This window comes from Herpailurus yagouaroundi, unplaced genomic scaffold (genome assembly GCF_014898765.1).
Source record: "Herpailurus yagouaroundi ecotype Mexico unplaced genomic scaffold, PumYag 511, whole genome shotgun sequence".
NCBI lineage: Eukaryota > Metazoa > Chordata > Mammalia > Carnivora > Felidae > Herpailurus > Herpailurus yagouaroundi.
The window spans coordinates 768,178-788,383 of record NW_024412728.1 but is presented as its reverse complement, the minus strand read 5'-3'; the positions used below and the strand labels follow the sequence as shown (position 1 = coordinate 788,383).

General features: G+C 46.9%; 2 protein-coding genes across 5 annotated transcripts; one reads left to right on the top strand and one right to left on the bottom strand.

Moving 5' to 3' along the window:
• Nucleotides 1-3,671: 3,671 nt before the first annotated feature.
• Nucleotides 3,672-11,437, bottom strand: GNL1 (G protein nucleolar 1 (putative)). The gene is made up of 12 exons (XM_040464822.1): nt 10,632-11,437; nt 10,057-10,222; nt 9,547-9,683; nt 9,237-9,388; nt 9,058-9,129; nt 7,878-8,085; nt 7,614-7,709; nt 7,020-7,214; nt 5,067-5,245; nt 4,827-4,989; nt 4,403-4,543; nt 3,672-4,033 (listed from the first exon to the last, which is right to left on the bottom strand). Exons 1-12 carry the CDS (start codon nt 10,702-10,704, stop codon nt 3,792-3,794), a joined length of 1,824 nt encoding a protein of 607 aa, XP_040320756.1. The 5' UTR covers nt 10,705-11,437; the 3' UTR covers nt 3,672-3,791.
• Nucleotides 11,438-11,502: 65 nt separating this feature from the next.
• Nucleotides 11,503-17,004, top strand: PRR3 (proline rich 3). 4 transcript variants are annotated; one of them, XM_040464827.1, is made up of 5 exons: nt 11,631-11,932; nt 12,672-12,734; nt 14,629-14,811; nt 15,163-15,453; nt 15,713-17,004. In XM_040464827.1, exons 1-5 carry the CDS (start codon nt 11,824-11,826, stop codon nt 15,817-15,819), a joined length of 753 nt encoding a protein of 250 aa, XP_040320761.1. In that variant the 5' UTR covers nt 11,631-11,823; the 3' UTR covers nt 15,820-17,004. The 4 variants fall into 4 exon arrangements, with proteins under 4 accessions (XP_040320764.1, XP_040320761.1, XP_040320763.1 ...); XM_040464828.1 differs by lacking the exon at nt 11,631-11,932 and adding an exon at nt 12,219-12,415; XM_040464830.1 differs by lacking the exon at nt 14,629-14,811 and having other exon boundaries at nt 11,503-11,932.
• Nucleotides 17,005-20,206: the final 3,202 nt, after the last annotated feature.

Sequence of the window (20,206 nt, the reverse complement as noted above, 5' to 3'; positions counted from 1 at the left end):
CAAGCTCCACTCGAATAAACCCTTTCTCAGGAAATAGCACCATCACCTACTCTGGTTCCAAGTCAGAAATGGTACAAAATCTTGCCTTGTCTCTCTCCCTTCCCCACACAGCAAAACTATTCCCCAGACATTAACTCTACCCTCTAAGTACCCTATAAAACTATTTCTCTTCTTTCCATCAGCCACTACCATAATTCTTGTTTCCATTCTCTTCCCTTGGATCACTGCAAAAGCCTTGGATCTCTCTACCTTTCCAAACCAGTCTCCACACTGAAACCAAAGTGATCTAAGGCACAAATCTCTCCTTGTCCTTAGGCTTAAAGTTCTTCACTATTCCTCTGGATAAACTCTACACCTTTAGTATGTCTGACAAGGCCTAGCAAGAGCTGGCCCAAGCCTCCCTCTCCAGCTTCACTTTTCCCCACCTCTACCTTGCACCCTAAGCCCCTAAGCCATGCTGAATACATTGGTCTTCCCAACTCGTCAAGTGCTTGTTCCTTGAGCTTTGCTGTTCCCTCTGGAATCCTCTTGCCTTCTCAATGCCTGGCTAACTCCTGCTCTGTCTTCAGGTCTCAGCTTGGATCTCTGTTTCTCTAGGCTTCCTCTGACTCACCAAGACTAGCTTAGCTGCCTGCTTAGTATTTCCATAGCAATTATTTACCATAGACTACTGATTTTTTTTTTTTTTTTGCATCCTTATATAACTTGCTATCCAAACACAGCTTCCAGCCCTATACCACTCCTTCCTGATCAGATCCCAAGCACCCCCCCACCAACCAAATGGAGCCACTACTAACTCACGGGATCTTGTATGACTCTTCTCACAGCACTTACTATACTCTTTTTGTAATTGTCTGTTTCCATTCTCTAGTAAATTGTGAGCCCCACAGAGGACCACTTCTATATCACTTACCACTTAGGAGCAACTGGCAGATAGTGATTGCTCAACAAAACTTCATTGGGTGAATGAATCCTTGGGGTGATTATAGTTCTATCCACCTTGGTTATGAAGTTCAATAGATACATATAATTAATTTGCGTAGTGCTATAGAATTATTGTATTATTAGTATCTAGCTGTTTTACTTCTTGAGGGTACAGTCTATGCCTTATTCAATTTCTTTGTTTCAGAAAACTCAGCATGCCTGGCACATATCGTTTTCAACCAACTTGATTGTATTGGTGATCATAAGATATTAAGATAAAAAGGCCCAGATAACTGAACTACCCTATATTGTACACAGCTACCTTGTCCCAGAAACAGGATTAGAACTCAGTCTGAAAAAAAAAAAAAAGAGGGGGGAGGAGGAAGTTGCTCAATGTCTAAATAGAATGTCAGCATGAATGAGAGAAGCAATGAGTTCTCTCCATCAAGAGACTGGTCAGAGAGGTACCTGGCTGGCTCAGTCAGTAGAGCATGTGACTCTTGAGTCACGAGTCATGAGTTTGAGCCCCATATTGGATGTAGAGATTACTTAAATACATAAACTTAGAGAGAGAGAGAGACAGAGAGACAGAGAGAGAGGCCAGAAGCAATGGGAACTGTCAGGGCCCCAGACCTCCATGGTCAAGTATCCCCATAGTGGACATGACCCAGGCCAAGGAGTGTGAGGACGGGGGTGTTGGGTATATCAGCATGGAAGGGAGACTGGACCCTGGCTTGTCTCTTTAAGACAGTTTCAACCTTCAGCCCCAAGCACTGGTATTAAGGTATTATTTGTCCTTCTCTGGAATCTATTTATTGCTAAGATAGTTCTTTTCCCAGTGTTACTTTCCTACAGTGAGTGAGTCACTGACAGGGGCTGGGAAGAATCATTTACAGTATAGCCCATTGGGGATGTTAGAATTGCCTCCTTCTAAGTCTTTAGCATAAACCTACCCCCTCTTCAGCTTCCCCTCCAGCTCCAGGCCTCAACTTTTCATCCCCACCCCCAGATTCTCTGTATGGCCCTAGTGAAACTCATGAGAGAGACAGCAAAGATAAAAAGATAAATGAGAAGCAGCATTGTGGTGGAGGCAGGGGGTGGGCGGACAAGTAGAATTCTGATTTTCTCCCCTTTCTCCATTTTTTGAGAACACTAACGTCCCTACGTCTAAGCAGGAGATGAGTCTCTTGCTTCCCTAAACATCATGAACCCTCAGAGGAAGCTGAGCCTGGAGCCCCTTTCTTCTATCAGAGCCTTCTAAAGAGCCAAAAATGGGAGACAGGTGGGTTTTTCTCTAACTGGGACTTTTTCTCTTTTACAGCATACTTTGAGCAACCTTTAAGCACATTCACATGCTCACAGTATTTAATCTTTGTTCTGGAATGCAAATTGCAGGACTTATGTCTGCACTGGACCAACAGAGGATGAGCTTGGGAGTATTTGACTAGGCCTCAAAAGCCAAACATATCAGCTTCTCCTAAATATACTTAGTTTCCTTCACTCCTGGATTGCAGGGTTTCTATTGGCATTACCGAAAACTGCCCCATGACCCAGATCCTGCATGGGATGCTTTAGAGTGAAGGGAAAAAATCTGGTACTCGCATTTTCTCCTTCCCCTACACCTAATGGTTTGTCAATCTGTTAAACAATACTTTTTGCTACCACTCAACCCAGACAACATTGTGGCAGCCAACAAAACAAATCTCATTCTCCTTTTCCTCCAAGAATTAAGTCTAGGAGTCCAGTTGCTTGCTTAAGAAAGTACAGCAAATGTTAAAATACCCTGACTCACAAGAGAACTAACTGCTGCTGAAATGCACATGACTCCATAAGACAGCTGTCTACCTGCTGACTTCTAGCTCAGACCCTGCACTGCTCATTTTAGCTCCATTCCAAAACCAGGGCAAATGGGATTCAGAAGGCTGATTCTGTGCCCTCCCTTATGAATCTCACAGACCTTCCATGCATGTAGATCTTTAAATAATAAAGCTTAACACTGTACTTAAGAGGCTGGTCTGCTCAAATCGTAAGTGTGCACACTACTTGTTTGCCAGTAATTAAGATGCTACTTCTACACATTTAATCACCATTTTCACAAACATTGTCTTAACTAAAAATTCTATCAACAGGAAGTCCTAGAATTATAGTGTATGAGCCCCAAAGATTTGGAGAACATCACATACCCTTCTTAATCCAAAAACTTGGTTATCTGAAAATGGGATCTTAATCACGGCAAAGCTGCACATTTAGGTCAGGTCCTGTTCGTGCATCTTTATATGCTCAGTACTTAGCACAGATCCAGACAAACAGTTGACCCTCAAAAAGTAGTTGTTGAATTTCAATAAATCCTGTAAAAATCTCACATGGAGACATCAGCTTGTCACACCTCTTACCACTTCTTCTCCAAAAAGATCCTAGTATAACCCAGGTCTAGCAGCAGGGAACACACAAGGCTGCTGCTCAAATCTGAGAAGGAAGGAATGGCATGAACTCCAAAAGAGGGTTGGATTTAGACCAGGCCTCAAAGCCTGAAGTGACTTCCCCGCCCCATGTTGATAACAGGATCCATAAAGTGCAGAATGGGAAAGTGAGCAGAGACAGTGGATTTCAGGACCTTAGAACCCAGTGAAGTAACCCTTAAGAGAGCTCTTCCTTCCCAAAAAGAATGCACGAGAAAAGAAGGGAGAAGAAGAGAGAAGTCTCCCACAACTGTCGGCCTAAAACAGCCGCTCTCACCTCAGTCCATCTGGGGAAGGGGCTACAAAGCAGACAATCTTTATTCACAATTGGGATGGCAGAGGGGAGGTACCCTCAGGTCAGTCCAAAAGCAGAGATACTGGGTGGAGCAGATGGCACAGGGCAAGGACTCAGCACTCGTCCTCGCCCAGTAGGGCATAAGGGTTTCGGGCAGCCAGGCTGGACCCTGGAGCTGAAGTCGGGGTGTCCTCATCCCCTTCCCCCTCCTCATCCGCATCCCGGTCCTCCTCTCCCTCCTCCTCACAGGAGCTGCTCAGCTCTTCTTCTTCCTCCTCCTCCTCGTCACCTGATGGCCCCACCCTGCCCTGCAAAACCACCAGCTCTGTGGTCTCCGGATGGGACTCCCAGGTGCCTGGGGAACCAAAACAAGAAAAGAATGGAGGAGAGTTTTAAGCAAGGAACTAAAGCCAGAGAAAGATGGGGAAGAAGCAAAAACTAAGAGTAACAATCAGTTCTGTAGCTGCTGGCATTCATTCATTCATTCATTCATTCATTCAAACTCCCACGGGCTGGGCACCGAACAACAGCTCTGCATACATTAACTCTACTCTCTACCACCACCTTACCAGGAGGCAACTATCACCCTGGTTTTGCAGATCAGGAAACTGTCTCAAAGATGTTTAGTAACACAGAGCTGGCTAACAGGTGTAGAATCCAGATCTGACCCTGAGCCACAAAGCCTTTTGCCTACATCATAGCACAGGAACACTGGCTGTCTGACCTTTCTGTTCACTGTAGCCTGGCGGATGAAAACACAGGCTGAGGCGGCCATCCAGTGCCAGCCGCAGGAGGCTATTGGCTGCTCTGTACACATCATTCCGGGCTGCCTTGGCTGTCTTATAACCACGTTTCTCTGCCCAGGCTGAAGAGAGAAAAGAATAATGGGGAGGGAAGCCGTTAACCGGACCCAGTCACCATCACCCTATTCCCATAACGTAGTCCTTCCACTTTTCTCTGGAACATTTTCTCTTTTCTCTGGCCACAGCTTCATTTCACTTTTCTCTGGCCACAGATCTTGCTGGCTCCACGACAGAAATCCAAGCATGAGTAGCCAGATATTTTACCAAGAGCAGAACCTCTGAGAAGAGGAGAGGAGATAGAGCAGGGTAAAGGGCAAGGGGAGAAGCCAGGAACATGGAGCCCACCTTCACAGATGTCCCAGGCACACCAGGGATGTTCTGCTGAGGGATCCTTGGCCTCTGGGTGGCGCAAGTGAAGCAGGACCTGCACAGGGATTCGAGAGGCCAGATAGCCCACTGCGGTGTATGGCTCCTGGATTTGGGCAATGGGGTAGATCCCCGCCAAAACCTGAGGGGAAACAAGAATGCTCAGCCTGTTCCTGGCCTTCTGCTTTCTCTCCCTCCCTGCCCCATCATACCTCATACCTGCAACTGCCTGGGCAGAAGGGAGGGGAATATGAGGCCAGGGCAGTCACAGAGCTTCACAGAGGGAGTGAGAAAGTAGGTCTGAAAGTATCGGGTATGGCCGGGGGTTCTGGAGACACTCACGACCTTCCGCCCCACCAGCCCGTTGATCAGCGAGGACTTTCCCACATTTGGGAAACCTAAAGAAGGCAAGGAAAATTAACACTGGACAGATCCCTACTCTGTGACAGGTAAGACAACAGCTATAGAGAAAAAGAGAAGTAAAGCTCAGAAATCAAGGAAGCAGTATAACCTTAAAAGTTTCAAACAAATCAGGCTCTGGGCTGCCAGGGTTGAATCCTGGCCTCTCCACTTATCAGCTTTGTAACCTCAAGGCAATTTGCTTCACTTTCTGAGCCTGTTTCCTCATTTTACAAGTGAGTAGTCAGGATTAAATAAAACAGAAACAAATAGAACTGTGTGGTTCAGTGCCTGCAGCAGACCAAATGCCCAACACAAGTGAAACATGTATCTCATAATCATTACAACTTGTCCAAGAAGAAGACTATAAACCCTTGGGGGCTCACTGCTGCTCTCTTCAGGACCACCTCCATCATTCTGGGTGACTTTGGTATCTGCACAGGTGTTCTGTTTAGCACTCTGACCTCTCGGTGCCTGCATCTATTTTCCAAAGATCATTTCCTCAACTACCCACTGTCAAGGTTGTACTCTGGACCTTGTCACTTCACACCTCCAAAATCTCAACCACAGGCACCACTCTCTCTGCCCTGACATCCTATCAATTCAGCTCACTTACTCTGTTTCCTCAGTTCCAATAAATCTTCAACTCTGACTCTAGTACAAAACCACTATTCAATACTGAACTCATGTCCTTACTTCTCTTCTTACCCAACTGAGATCCCAGGCCCCAGCTCTATAGCCAGTAGCTTTCACACTTGAGTTCACCTTGAACTCCCCGGTCCTGCCCCTCTCCTCCATCTTACTCAACCCCATGGCTCCCATCCCCCAATGCCCTGACACTCTGGCTTATCCAAAAATCACCAAGCTCATTCCCACATGAAGACCCTCTCATTTACTGACCCCTTGGTCAGGAAGGCCCTTTTCCCATTATCTCCAAATAGCTACTTCCTCTGAACATCCTGGGCTCTTCTCAGAGGGAGTTTTGCATGAGAACCCTCCTCGCTGAATCACTCTCTACCTTTCAATGCCCCTAAATAATATGATTTCAAATCATGAATCAACTTACTTTCAAGTAAATAAGCTCTGTGAGGGTAAGGACTTCTCTGCCATTTTCACAACAGCATAACCCATCCCTGGAACAGCACCCGGCACTCAGTAAATATTTGCTAAGAACTAGAGGTAAATGAAACCTCAGGACTGCCTGTCCCACAGCAAAGGAAAGGGTCTCTGGGCCTTAATCATACATTCCTTTCCTCCCCAAAAAGAGCAGAGACAAGGCTATTAATTCAGGGAAGATGCTCCTTGACAACAAACTTAATGGGATAAGGCTCAGAAAGATACTAATGCTAACAAAGCTCCTGCTCTGATTTAATGATTGCTCTACTATTGATTACTACCATGTAAACAGTTAAAATCTATGTCTTTCAGAATAACGCCTGGTACATAGTAAGTACCACATAAATACTAAATTTCAACAATCGTGATTATTACCATTATCACTATCTGTCAGGCATCATTAGGCTCTCTGTATGCCATTCCCTTCATTCCTGACATCCATTCTAATTGGGTATCAGCATCCCCATTCTAAAAATCAAAGTAACTAAGACTCAAAATGGGTAAATAACTTCCTCAAAATTAATAAGAGGTAAGGAAAGGGGGAATTTAACTCAGGGGTGCCAGGATACTTCCGCTATTGCCGACACCCTCCTTTTCCAAAGAGTGAAACTCTGTACCTCATAGGAGGCTGCCATGCATGGGCCATTGCTTCCTTACCCACACAGCCAATGGTCACCACTCCGTCTTTGTAGCGCTCCCGGGTTGGGCCGGTTGGCTCCATTGCTGAGTCAGTCTGCTGCTCCACAAGGACTGCAGGTCCATCCTCTTCTTCCTCCTCCTCCCCAGAGCCATTTCCCCAGGTGGCCCCAGCCACATCTCGGGCAATCTTCTCCCGCCAGCTGTTTAAGTCCACTGTTCCAAGAAGGAGATTATGATGAAGGTTCTCCCTAGGGCCACCATAAATGACTGCACAGACTATACACTGCACAGCTGATGTAACTGGCGCCCCAAGAGTGCCAACCTGCACAATACATTCTCCCCAGCCTTCACTTGACCCCACACAGAAATCATATGAACGTTTGAGTTTCAGAAAAATACTGGGAAGACTGAAAGCAACAGACCACTGGGGCTCCTGTCTACCTGCTGCCTCTGTTGCCACCAAGTCAGTCTGCTCCCTCTTCTAACCCCTCTCTCTGGCTTCTTGCCTACATCCATTAAGAAGGCACTGACTTTAAGGAAGGTAAGCAAAATGACTTCAAGCCTTGGGCTTTCCACATATCGTCCCATAGCTCCCCTCTAAGAGGTATATACCTTTCCCCGCAGTGATGGCTTCACAGGCTCTCAGTAACTGCTCCGGCCCTAGTGCCCGAGTCCATCCTCTCCCCCGTCTCCGACTCTTCTTCAAAACTGAGATCAGAGGGCACAAAAGTGTTAGCACATGGGCTTATGCACCCCATCCCACCCACCACCCTTAAGACCAATATCAGGTACTCCTTTGTCAACAAGCCTCTCTGTTCTCCCTGTTGTCCCCTGCCACCCACGTCTCCCATACTGCCTTCCTCATTGCCCACTCACCGCTACTAGGGTCCTGTGGGGTCCGTGGGTCCCGAGGGAAAGAGGTAAAAAGGACTATGTGGAGCTGGGGATAGTGCTGGTGAAAATAATGCTTCCAGGCAACGACGAGAGCCGGTGGGGCTAGATCCACCTTGTTCAGGACCAAGACCAAGGCCAACCCAAGTTCTCCAATCACGTACTCGTAAAGTGCTGGTGGGAAATTCACAACCTGGGACAGGGTTGGTGAGAGGAGGGAGCAATGAGAGATCAACCCAGAGTTCTCTGCCTCTAGCTCCCCACTCACCAGGCACAGCTCAGAGACAAGACTCTAGTGGTAGCAGATTCTGGGGCAAAAGAGTAAATCAGCCAAACTAAACTAGGAAAATAAAGTAATGGTAAGCAATACCTGTGCAATTGTCTGGGGAACTTCTTACAGGTCCTAATTAGTAATGGAAATGAGCCAAACACAAGACAAGGAAATAGTGATACCTAGCACACTGGGATAAAGGCTGGGGTCAGGAATAGGGGTGGGGGTTGGGATCAAACTTCGCACCTATTTTTATGTGCATGCACTTATGTTTATACACATGCGTATGCACACACATATGCGTGTGCATGTTTGTGGCAAGCATGTGTGGCTGTGTGAGTGCATGTGAGTGCACACATATGTGTACCAATGCGTGTATATATGTTGTTAAGGACTTCCAACCTAAATGTTCCCACAGACCTCCCTTTCTCTCACTAGAGGACAACAATGAAGTGGTAAAGCCAGATTAACACAAGGGTCATCTAGCAGCAGAGACCAGAGCCTTAACCACTGTCTTAACCACTATTGCAGGTGAGGCTGAATTCTGTAGTGACTAACATGATGGAGCAGGGGAAGCCCTAGCTGCCTTCACAGAATCCCTTGGAGCTCCACACTAGAACTTTCTATGGGTCTAGCTCTGGTGGGATGGGAAACAAATTATGTAGTTTTTCATCAAAGGAAGTAAAAAAAAGGATCAATTAACCAGAGCAGAAGTGGCAAGCTGTGACACTGATGAATAAAAGACTGAGTTCCTGACTGCAGACATTAGTCATACTGACAGAGAAGACTAGAAATGAAAGATACCTCTCCAGCTCCCAATTTCTGCCTCTGCCCTTTACCCTACAAGAATCTTCCTTCCCCCTCCCCCTTGCCACCCTCATTCCCAGTACTCACTGGATGTCGGATATCAGTGATAAGCAGGACAATGTCAGACATCTCCAACACGCGCCACAGCTGCCTCCATGTCTAAAAAGACAACATCAGTGGAAGAGTACCTAAGCCTGGAGTCCCTCTCCTACCCGACCCCAGACCAATTTGATGAAAGGTCACTCCTGTCCCCACTGCATTCTCACCTCCAGATTATGCTCAAAGTAGCTGAGTTTCTCAGAGGTGTAAGCCCCATGAATCTTTGCAAGATACTCCTGGAAGCTACGTTCCTCCTGGCTCATTAGCTGCTCCTTGGACATCTCATAGCTCCAAGGAGGACGTCGGGGAAAGTCCAGGACTGGGAAATCAAGAAAAAGTCCAAGTAAGTCTAAGAACAGTTTCAGGGCTCAAGAGTACATCGCAGAACCTCTCCTTCCCGGCAGTCAGGTCTTCCTCTTCCAAGCTCCTTCCCCGAGCCCACTGCCTCTCCCAAACATCCGTGTGTTGAGCTCTCACCTGAGCCAGGCTGATAGACCTCTCGGATGTCCAGCTCCAGCAGCTCAGCACTGACCGGCTGTAGCACTTGCTCCCGGGCTGCTTTCTTTCTCCTTTCCACCTCCTCCCGGCTGTCTCGCTCAAAATGCAGCCGGTATCTAATGGGACAGGGACCGCGCCATCTCTTGCAATCCTGTGACCACAAACTCCCCTCTTGGGCAGACAACTTCGTAGAGCTTTCTCTTCAGAGTTGTTCAAGTCTCCTTTCAGTAAGCCCTCCCTCAAGTCTCTCTTTCCCACAGTATTCGACCTTCCCCTAAGCCTCTCCCTTCTAAAAACCAAGAACTCTCTCCAGCCCCTCCGGAAGAGAGAACTGTGGCCTGCTCCGGTGAGCCCAGCTGCCTGCGGAGAACGGTGGCATCCCAGCCCCATCTCCTCCACCAGCAATAGCCGAGTTTCCCCCAATACTCTCACATCCGGGTAGGCGGGGAAGCCCGGACCAGTACACCCCCCTCCCCCGCCTACTCTCACCGATTTGGGTCATAGCCTCGAGGACCCAGCCCCTGGGAAGGCTGCTGGTTGAGCCTGCGGATATGATGGGTCACAGACTCCCCGTCTGAGGTGTCGGTTTGCTCCTCCCGCCGCTCCCGGCTCCCGCTGCGGCTGTTGGAACTGGATCGCAGCCCATCTTGGAGCCCTGCGGGGAGGAGTTGGTGACGCCGAGCTGGCGGGTTCTAAGGGGCTGTAAGACCCCCTCCTCGGTCAGCCTGGTTTCTCACAAGACCCCACTTCTTTTGAGGCCGGGGGCTCCCAGCCATCCCGCTCAACACCCTACCGGATGTGTGTGGGGGGAGTCATTCCTCCACCAGAGACCTGCGGGGATGGCGCCCGGTTAGAGCTGGAGGGGTTCCCCTCCCCCAACTATCCATCCTTTCCCACCCCTTCCAAGAAGCCTGGGGTAAGAGAATCCCCTCTGCGGTGGCCTGCGAGCGTCCGCGCGCGGCCACCACCCACTCCCACGCCCCGCAGAGGTGCGGCCGTCACACCCCTACTTCCAGATGTGCGGGAGCCCGAGCCCCGCCCCCTCCCCTCGCTCCTGCACTGACCTCGCTTCCGCTCCCGCTTGTCCTGCAACTGCTTCTTCTTTTGCTTCACGCTGAAGGGCTTCTTTCTCGGCATGGCCTGGACCAGTCACCTGGCCCAACCTCCGCCGAGCTCCGGCCGCCTCAACTGACTCCCCCCGGGCAACCCCCGCCGCAAGGGCCTGGGACCCTTGAGGGGGCGGGGCTATGAGGTGACGTCAGCGAGCGGGCCTGGCCGATTCGCCCCAGTGGCCTGAGTGGAAGGCGGACGAAGGGAAATACAGCCACTTTCCTCTGGCAGCGAGGCGAGAGGAAGATGCGGGGTGGGCTACCCGCACGTGAGACTCAGTGGCACGGACAGGGCGCAGCTGCGGCGAGGAAGGAGGCGCGCGTGGGAGGATCAAGCTAACTTCGTCACGGACGCTACCAACTCGCGTTCGGAAGAGGGGGGACGCGTGTCATCACTACCTTGCGCGCTGGGGGAAGCTACCACTCACCTGGAGGGGTCGGTGGAGCAGAGGGCGGGTCCTACCACCTAGGGGAGAGAGAGGCGTGGATGCGCTTAAGATATTTTAGCAACCCCCGGGCTTGACCTTTGTGGAAAGACCGGACTGCGTGTCTTGGCAATGAAGTCAAGTTGCTGAGCTACACTGGGGATAGGGCCAGATGTCTTGAGGGACGGGTGGCAGTCTAAAGAGTCCTGGGCGCGCCACCTTCGTGGGACCAAAATTCCTTGTGGGACGATGATAGGGGCACAGATCATACGGGCAAGCGCGGGCGAGGAGGGAAACCCAGGCCGGACAAGGACTTTTGAAGAGAGGTCAGAGGGCACGAAGTTGTGTCTTCAGCTGTTACCATGGTAACCCGGGACCGGATGTGGCGACTTAAAGGTGCGACAGCGGTCTCAGGCCTTCTGGCCCGACAGCCTATCGACTCTATGGCACATTGTGAGGAGCCGGTTGTGGGGTCTTTTCAGCGAGGAGAGAAGAGTGGAATTTTCTTTAAGCATTTATAGGAACGCAACAAAAAGAAGGCTTGGGCCTGCCATTATCGTCTGGCAGAGACCGAGCCCCACAAAGGCTCCCCGGAGCCTTCCGGAAATGAAGGGGCAGGAGCCTCAGCTTCTCAGTCCACCCAACGGAAGCGGAAACAGAATCCCAGCGTGCCCCTTCCTCACTGCCCTCCAAATCCCGCTGCAGCCATTGCCGCAACCACGATGCCGAAACGAAAGAAGCAGAGTCAGCAGCAGCAGCAGCCGCCACTGCAGCAGCCCCCGCTGCCAGAGAGGGAAGAGACTGGAGACGAGGAGGATGGGAGTCCCATAGGTGAGGAGCCCGGGAGGGGTGTGCACATGCCTGTCAGCTGGTCAAGGCAAGGGGATGGGGTCTGAAAAGGCGCGGGGGAGGGGGCTCTAACGGAAGAAGGAAGGGCGCAAGCGCTGGGGCGGGGATAGGAGGCTGTCCGATGTGGAGTCCTGAGCGAGTTCTCTTCCTTGACTCCTCAACTTCCATCCGGCCCCTAACCTTTCTGAAGAAGACAAGGGAGAAAAGGATAAAGAGCTCGTGTGCGCAGCCGCAGAAGTCAAGGGGGGGTGCCTGGAGAGGTTGCAGATTGCGATGTCTAGAATAACAACTTGTGACCAGACTTGCACAGAGAAAAGTGGAAATGCTGCCTTCTCTAAACTACTCTGGGGCGGGAGATGTGAAGGGATCGCTCTGATTGGCCAATAGTTAGGGAGAGGAATTGGATTACCTCTGGAATCACCTGGGATGTTTTGGATAGCAACTATGTGAGGGAAAGAGAAAGCTGTTAAGTATCCTTTCCGCATTGTGTGCTCTCTTTGACTGAGTCTCTACTTTTTTTTTTTTTTTTTTTTTTTTTTTTTGCAAACTCTGAGAACGCTTTGCAGAGGAAAGGGCAGATAGATGGGCTAACAACTTGTAACACTGCTGAGAATATATCTGGCTGTACTGATTGGATTAAAAGATGAGTAGCAGAAAACCATAACAGGATCATCAGTACTTTAGTCCATTCTGGTGACTATATTTTCGTGTCTACTCTTAGGACCACCCAGCCTTCTGGGCCCTCCCCCCATGGCCAATGGAAAGCCTGGTGACCCCAAGTCAGGTGAGGACAAGGGGGCTCTGATCCTTTGATTAGGTCCTGGAGAAGGGAGCAAGGGAGGGACTACAACCCAGGAAGGACTCAAAACCAAAACATCAGGGATTCTTTACGTAAATTAATGGAAAAATGTTGTATATTCACAGATTGGAAAGTTCAATGATGTAAAAATGTCACTTCTTCCCAAATTGATCTACAGATTCAATGCATTCCCAGTTACAATCCCTATAATGGAAATAAGCCTTCTGTGTTATTACGTGGAAATGCAAAGGATCAGGCTGAGAGATTGCAAAGACAGTCTTGAAATAGGAGGACTTATTACTGTAAAACTATGGTTACTATGATGTGGTATTGTCATAAATCAGTATCTCAGTACAAAGAGACTAGTAACAGGCCTGCACATATGTAGACACTTCATTTGTAATGAAGATCGAGCTGAAATAGTGGTTGTTGCAGTAGATCATGCTGGATCAATTGGATATTCACGGGTGGGGGGGATGAAATCTGAACTATTCATGTGTAAACATCAATTCCACGTGAACTGTAGATCTGAGTGTTAAAGGTAAAGAAAATAAATACATTTCATAGTCTTAGAGGAGATACGAGTTCTTAAACAGACAAGAAGCACACACACACTAACCATAAAGGAAAGATTGATAAACTGAACTACATTAAACTTTTATCAACCAAATAACACCATTAAGAAATTAATAGGAAGCTAGAGAGTAGAAGATATTTGCAATAAGTATAACCAATAAAGAGCTCATATCTAGAATATATACAGAACTCTTCTAGACAACCTGTTAGAAAAGTGGGCAAAGGACCAGAGCAGCTGTTTCTCAAAAACTGAGATCTAAGTGACCAAGAACATGTGACCAAGAACTCAGTATCATTAGTTGTCAAATAACTGCAAGATAAAAACACACCACTTTGAAGTTGAGACCCTTGTGCACTGTTGCTAAGATAGTAAAATGATGCAATTCTATGGAAAACACTATGGCGTTTCCTCAAAAAAATTAGAAATAGAACTACCATGTGATACAACAGTCCCACTTCTGGGTACATATCCAAAAGAATGGAAAGCAGGATCTTGAAGAAATATTTGCACACTCCTATTCTTGCAGCACTATTTACAATAGCCAAGAGCCAGAAGCAACCGAAGTGTCCATTGAGAGATGAATAGATATACAAAATATGGTATATTCATACAATGGAATATTATTCATCCCCAAAAAGGAAGAGAATCCTTGTGTGTTATATAGCATGGATGAACCTTGAGGCCTTCTTGCTAAATGAAACAAGCCAGTCAGAAAAAGACAAATGTTGTATGATTCTACTTATTTGAGGTATCAGAAGTAGTCAGATTCATAGAAGCAAAGTAGAATGTGGTTGCCAGGAGCTGAGTGGAGGAAAGGAGAGTTGTTAAAGATCTGTTTCACAACAGTGAGGATTTACTGAACACTACTGAAACATGCACTTAAAAATATTTAGATGGCAAATTTTACGTGCCTGGCTAGCTCATTCAGTAGAGCATGCGACTCTTGATCTCAGAGTTGTGAGATCGAGCCCCATGTTGGGCATGGAGTTTGCTTTAAAAAAAAAAGACAGCAAATTTTATGTTACGTGTTCTACTGCAATTTAAAAACAAAAACTCCCCAGAATGGCAAAAATGAAAAAAATTTATATTACTAAGTGTTGTCAAGGCTATGGAACAATGGCCAGTGGGAGTGTAAATTGGTACAGCCACTTTGAAAAAGAAAGTTTGACTTCATTAAATTTTACCATACATATACCCTAGGACCCAACAATACCTATACTACGTTTATCCTCAACAGAAATGCATACATATGTGTAACAAAGACATGTATAAAAATGTTCATAGCAGCATTTTTCGTTATAGCCCCAAACTGGAATCCACCCACATGTCCACCATCAGTAGAATGGATAAATAAGTTGTTGTGTGTGCATGCAATGGGATACTACACTGCAATGAAAATGAACGAACTCCTGCTACAGGCAACTTGGATGAATCTCACAAACACGATGTTGAGCGAAAGGAGCCAGACAGAAAAGAATGCAGACTGTATGATTCCATTTATGTGAAGTTCAAAAACAGGCAAAAACTAACCTATGGTGCTAGAAGTCAGGATAGTGGTTCCCTTTGGGGAGGAGGGTGGAATAGTGGGGGAGGAGGGGCACAAATGGGGGGAGGACTTCTGAGTGCTAAGAAGGCTCTATCCCTTCACCTGGGTGGTAAAAACACAGGTGTGTTTACTTTGATGGTAATTGAGTTGTGCTTTTAAAATTGGCGTATTTTTCTCTATGTATATTGTACTTCAATAAAAAGTAAAAGAACAAAAACACAGGGCTTTTTTCTCAGGATTAAGGTGGCCACTGATCACCTTTCCGTGTCTGTCTTTCTCTTTCTCTCCAGCTCTTCACAGAGGTCCTCCAGGCTCAAGGGGACCAATGATTCCACCACTGCTGAGTCTCCCACCTCCTCCCCGGGGCAGAGGCCCAATTCGGGGGGGCGTAGGCCCCAGATGTGGCCCATATGGTCGTGGTTGGTGGGGGGCCAATACTGAACCTCCTTTTCCTGGACCAGGCCATGGGGGTCCTTCCAGGGGAGGCTTTCACAAAGAGCAGAGAAATCCTCGAAGGCTCAAAAGTTGGTCTCTTATCAAAAATGCCTGCCCACCCAAGGATGGCCCCCAAGTTATGGAAGGTGAGGTCCTTTTCTTTTTTTTTTTTTTTAAATGCCTGTGACTCTTCTCTTTTGGGCTGTCCTTTGTCCTTTTGAAGTAGAAGTAGCCCTGAATGTGTTTTTCTGCCAGAGAATGACTACCGTTATCACTACCACTACCAAATAAATACCTGGAAATGGTAGGGAGTAGGAAATCTGACTGCCCTCTCTATTTCTGGTTTTTGTTATATCTTGTTTTCTTTCTTATATTTTAAACTGCCCAATTTTTACTTGTTCACAGACAAATCCAACCGCCCTGTCTGCCGACACTTTGCCAAAAAGGGCCACTGTCGATATGAGGACCTCTGTGCCTTCTACCACCCAGGCGTCAATGGACCTCCTCTGTGAGACTGTGCCTTCCCATCCAGGCTGGAAGGAGCCCTCTGTGACCTAGCGGCCATATATTTCCCTGTGGCCCTGTGATGGCTACTGTGAGGCTGTTCCACCCACCACCCTCAGTCAGTGACACCCACCCCCATCTGTCACCTTCCCGTTTGGGGTTCAGAGTTGTGTTTCATCACTGGTGCCCAGTGTGTGATCCAGCCTCCAGAGACTCGCCTTCGGGACCCCATCTTTGCTCCCTTCAACTGCCTCCTGGATCCTCTTCCCCCTCACCAACTGACTGCTGAACAGGAAACCTCTTTGGTGCTGTTTCTTGTGCATCTGCCCACCCAGCCCCCAGTACTGCCCTCAATTCCTGAGAGCTCTGGAGCAATTTCCTACCATTCCCATCTAGCTGCTTAAGTCCTTTTTATGTGACAACCCTTACCCCAAAAGTTGCCAGTTGCTCTGTGAAACTCACCAGGTTGACCTGGGGTTGAGTATGGATGACTGGTGCAGAGTTACTTCCTGAAAGGCCACTCTCCCTGCTTTTGGATTTTGTAGTTTCTGCGTCAGTAGCATGATCCCCACCGCTCTGGTCTGTGATCACTGTGCTTTGTGAAACTGTGCATCCCCTCGTACGTAGCCTCTCTCAGTGTCTGTGACATCTTTGTGACTTCCCAACACTAGAGTAAGTTTTTCTGCCAAAACAAGTGAGACTCGGTGCCCTCTAGACTTTCCACGCCTCCCAACGTGGGAGAATTGTGAACCTTTCTGCAAGACTGCCTCCCTGGTCTCCCCATCCTGGTGTCGGTTTTTCTGAGTTTGACACAAGCCCATGAGATGTCCTCTAAAGCTTCTGATGGGCAACCCTGTCTCCTCTCCAGCCCACTTTAGTTAGACTATGTCATTGTGAGGCCACCAGCCCTTTCGTCTGAATTCTGTGAATCTCCACCCGGCCTACCTTTGGGTGGAACCTGGACAGTACTGTCGCCCTCGTCTAACCTTCTTCCCTGCATCCCTGGCACTGGTTGTTTTCTGTGAAAACGGCAGTGAACAGGCTCAGTTTTGAACTGGCCCTGAGGAAATGGGTCAGGAGTTGTGTGGGCAAGAGGGAAGGATGAGAGCCGTTGGAGAAAGAATGAATTTTTTTTCTTTTTAACATTTTTTTATATTAGTAATAAATGCAGTGGAAACAAGCATTTTCTTCAATCCCTGTGTTCCAGTCATCTCTGGAGGTACAGATGAGGCTGTTCTTGTTGGAGTCAACTTTATTCTTTCATTTGTTCATATACAGTAGTAATAGAGAAGACCGCTTGAGTTTCTTTCAATCTGAAGGAACCAGTGAGGTCCCATTAACCTATAAGCATCAAATACACACCAGGCTGTATTACGTTCAAGGGTAAAATTTTATAGGAAAAAAGAAAGGCCAAGTATCCGTGGAGTAATTTTTAAAGACTTTACCCATGTTTGTAGATTTGATGTTTATGGGAGTGGTAATGACAAAACAGTCTTTCAGCAAATATATGTGGAGTGACTGTGGGCCTGACAATACACTAGGCACTAGAAATAACAGACAAAACCAATGAATTTATAGGGGACACCCGTTAATCATAAAATCAGGAACATGTGTAAGGTTGCATTTGTCAAAAGCAAGACATGATGAAAAGGGAGTATGTAATAAAGGGAGACTGGGAAGGTGACCTTTACACTAAGCCCTGAAGGAAGTGAGGTGGGAGAGTGAAGTCTAAGAGTGAAGCGTTTGCTTAGAGTTGGGAAGAGTAGGAGATGAGGCAGAAGAAAGAGGAACTAGACCACTCAGAACCTTGCAGAACACAGATTTGAGTCTTAAGACCGAAGCCTTTGAAGAGTTTTAGGCAGGTGAGTATAATGGATTAGATTAGTTTTTCAAGAAGATCCACTCAATATATACAGCTGGCCAGGCTTGGAAATGCCTTTGAAGGGAACTTCAGTAGTCCAGGTGAGTTGTGATGATGGTATAGACTTGGGGACTGGAATGGAAGAAAAGTAATTTGAAAATAGATCAAAATGGAAGTATTTTAGGTTTTAGTTTTTAGTATGTTAGGTTTTTCTGGTTTGCATAACTACCATTTTAAAAAAAAAAGGTAAGAAAACAGGCATAATGCTGCTAATTTGTTTTTGAAATTAGTGAGCTTCCTTTTAAGACTTACAAGAAGAGAGAAAAAAGGTATTTGCACATATAGGTTTGGTATTTAGATTAAAACTAGTGACATAAATGTCTGCTGCGTATCTGAGTTTTTTGCATATAGATGGCAGTTAAACCATACGCATAGAAACATTTATTCCCTAAATATTAAGTGCCTGCTATGGCCCAGTTTATCAGCTTTTCAGTTAGTTGTAACAGAACAAAATTAGTCTTAGAAGTTTATGTTTCACAACTTCAGAGGTAGTCCAAGGCATCATGCCACCACAAGGTCCTCAGGTATTCAGAACCCATCCCTCCAGGTTTCAGCTCCATAATTCCTTGAGTCAGATCCTTTTATTCATGGTTTGGGAAGTGAAGCTTTAGCTTGCTTATCCATGCTCCAAGCCTCAGTATGGACCAGGAAGGGCAGAGAATACCACCTGTGTTGGAGGAAATTTCCTTAAAGCTAACACAACTTCAACCTTGTGCCACTGGCCATAAGAGTCTTGTGGCCAATACCTAGCTTGCCACTGAGGCTTGGAAAAGTACTCTTTATTCAGGCAGCTACATATTAAACAAAATAATTGGACTTTCAGGATGAATGTCCTCAGCTACTCTGCTAAAATTTGTGGATGCAACAGAGAATAAGACAAAGTGTCAATACCCTCTAGCCAAAGACCATGAGGAACATACACACCTGTGGTTAAACAGTTGGATTTATTTCATCTGCAGAAACCATCTCCCTAAGAGGGTTAAGAATGACAGAATTAAAGGTTTGTGTTAGGTGATTTGGGGGGAGGGTTCAAGGAAATGAAATTGTTCTGGATTGGGTGCTGTCAGGAAGTGAGGGCAATTCTATGATTGCACTTCTTAATCTTACCTAGAAGGAGGGAGGAATGAAACATGGCTAAAGCCGTGGCTGGTTAAAAAAAAACATTCATTTTAGCTGAGAGGGGGCTGTTTAATATTTATGGTTTGCACAATGATCTTATCTTTGTGTTTAGAAAGATTCTAAACTTTGTCTTACTTTATGACAGTCACAGTAACCTTGTCTGACATTGGTGTTCTATGAGGTTATGTTCAACCTGAGCTCCATGGCCTAGCTGTTAGGATCCCATCATCAGGGGCTGTTTTTCTCAAAAGTGAACAGATGAATAATTACAGGTTGTGATTGGGAGTACTATATAGAGAATAATGGTTGGGGGCTACTCAAGACATGGTGGTTGGGATAGAACTCTGAAGAATCTGTTGCTGAAATCACCTGAGAGGAGAATGTCAAATGGGAAGAAGAGAGGGCTCAGGATAACCTGACAGCCTTGAGGAGGGCTGACATTTGATGGCCAAATAAGGACAAGGATGAACCTGACAAGGGGATTGAGGAGAGATGGCCAGAGAGGTTTGAGGAGAGATCTCAGAGTGTAGCATCTTCTCTTTGCTTCCTCTGTGCAAGGTACCGTACCATGTCAAGTTTTTACACTTATTGTCTTATGTAAGTTTCACATTAATTCAATAAATACTTTAATGCCTACTCTGGGCTAGGCATTGTTTAGGGGCTGGGGATATAAAAATGAGAAAGACAAAATTCCTACCTATATGGTGCTTACAACCTATTGAGGATGATAGACAATAAGTACACGTGTAATATAATCTTAAGTAATAAGTGCTCTAAAGAAAAAGTGAAGGAAGAGGCTGGAGAGTGACAGGTGGAAGAGAATAAATCAATACTACAATAGGGCCTCTTAGAGGAGATAAGATGTGAATACAGGCTGAAATTGAATAAAAAAGCAACCTTATGAATATTTGAGGGACGTGCATTCCAAGCATTGGGAACATCACAAAAGCCCTGAGGCAGGAATGAGTTTGAAGTAAAACAGAAGGCCAGTACGGCTAGACTATGGGAGATGAGGTCAGGAAGTTCAACAGGGGCCGGGTCATACAGAACCTGGTAGGCTTTGGCAAAGCACTTGAATTTTATTCTGAGGGTTTGAACAGCTGATTTACATTTAAGTTTATTTTTGAGAGAGAGAGAGTGCGCGTGCACGCGCAAGTCAGTCCCGCGAGAGCAGGGAAGGGGCAGAGAGAATCCCAAGCAGCTCCAGGCTTGAACCAGAGAGATCATGATCTGAGGTGAAATCAAGAGTCAGATGCTTGGGGCATCTGGGTGGCTTAGTCGGTTGAGTCTGGCTTCAGCTCAGGTCATGATCTCACGGTTTGAGAGTTTGAGCCCCACATCTGGTTCTGTGCTGA

Bases quoted from the DNA above. Each gene is read 5' to 3' on its own strand.
- GNL1 (XM_040464822.1), bottom strand. From the start codon at position 10,704: ATGCCGAGAAAGAAGCCCTTCAGCGTGAAGCAAAAGAAGAAGCAGTTG. The intron at 10,223-10,631 runs GTCAGTGCAGGA...TCCTCCCCGCAG, and splicing joins CAAGCGGGAGCGGAAGCGAG to GGCTCCAAGATGGGCTGCGA. The intron at 9,684-10,056 runs GTGAGAGTAGGC...CTGTCCCATTAG, and splicing joins CGAGGCTATGACCCAAATCG to ATACCGGCTGCATTTTGAGC.
- PRR3 (XM_040464827.1), top strand. From the start codon at position 11,824: ATGCCGAAACGAAAGAAGCAGAGTCAGCAGCAGCAGCAGCCGCCACTG. The intron at 14,812-15,162 runs GTATGATTCCAT...CTTTCTCTCCAG, and splicing joins GACAGAAAAGAATGCAGACT to CTCTTCACAGAGGTCCTCCA. The intron at 15,454-15,712 runs GTGAGGTCCTTT...ACTTGTTCACAG, and splicing joins TGGCCCCCAAGTTATGGAAG to ACAAATCCAACCGCCCTGTC.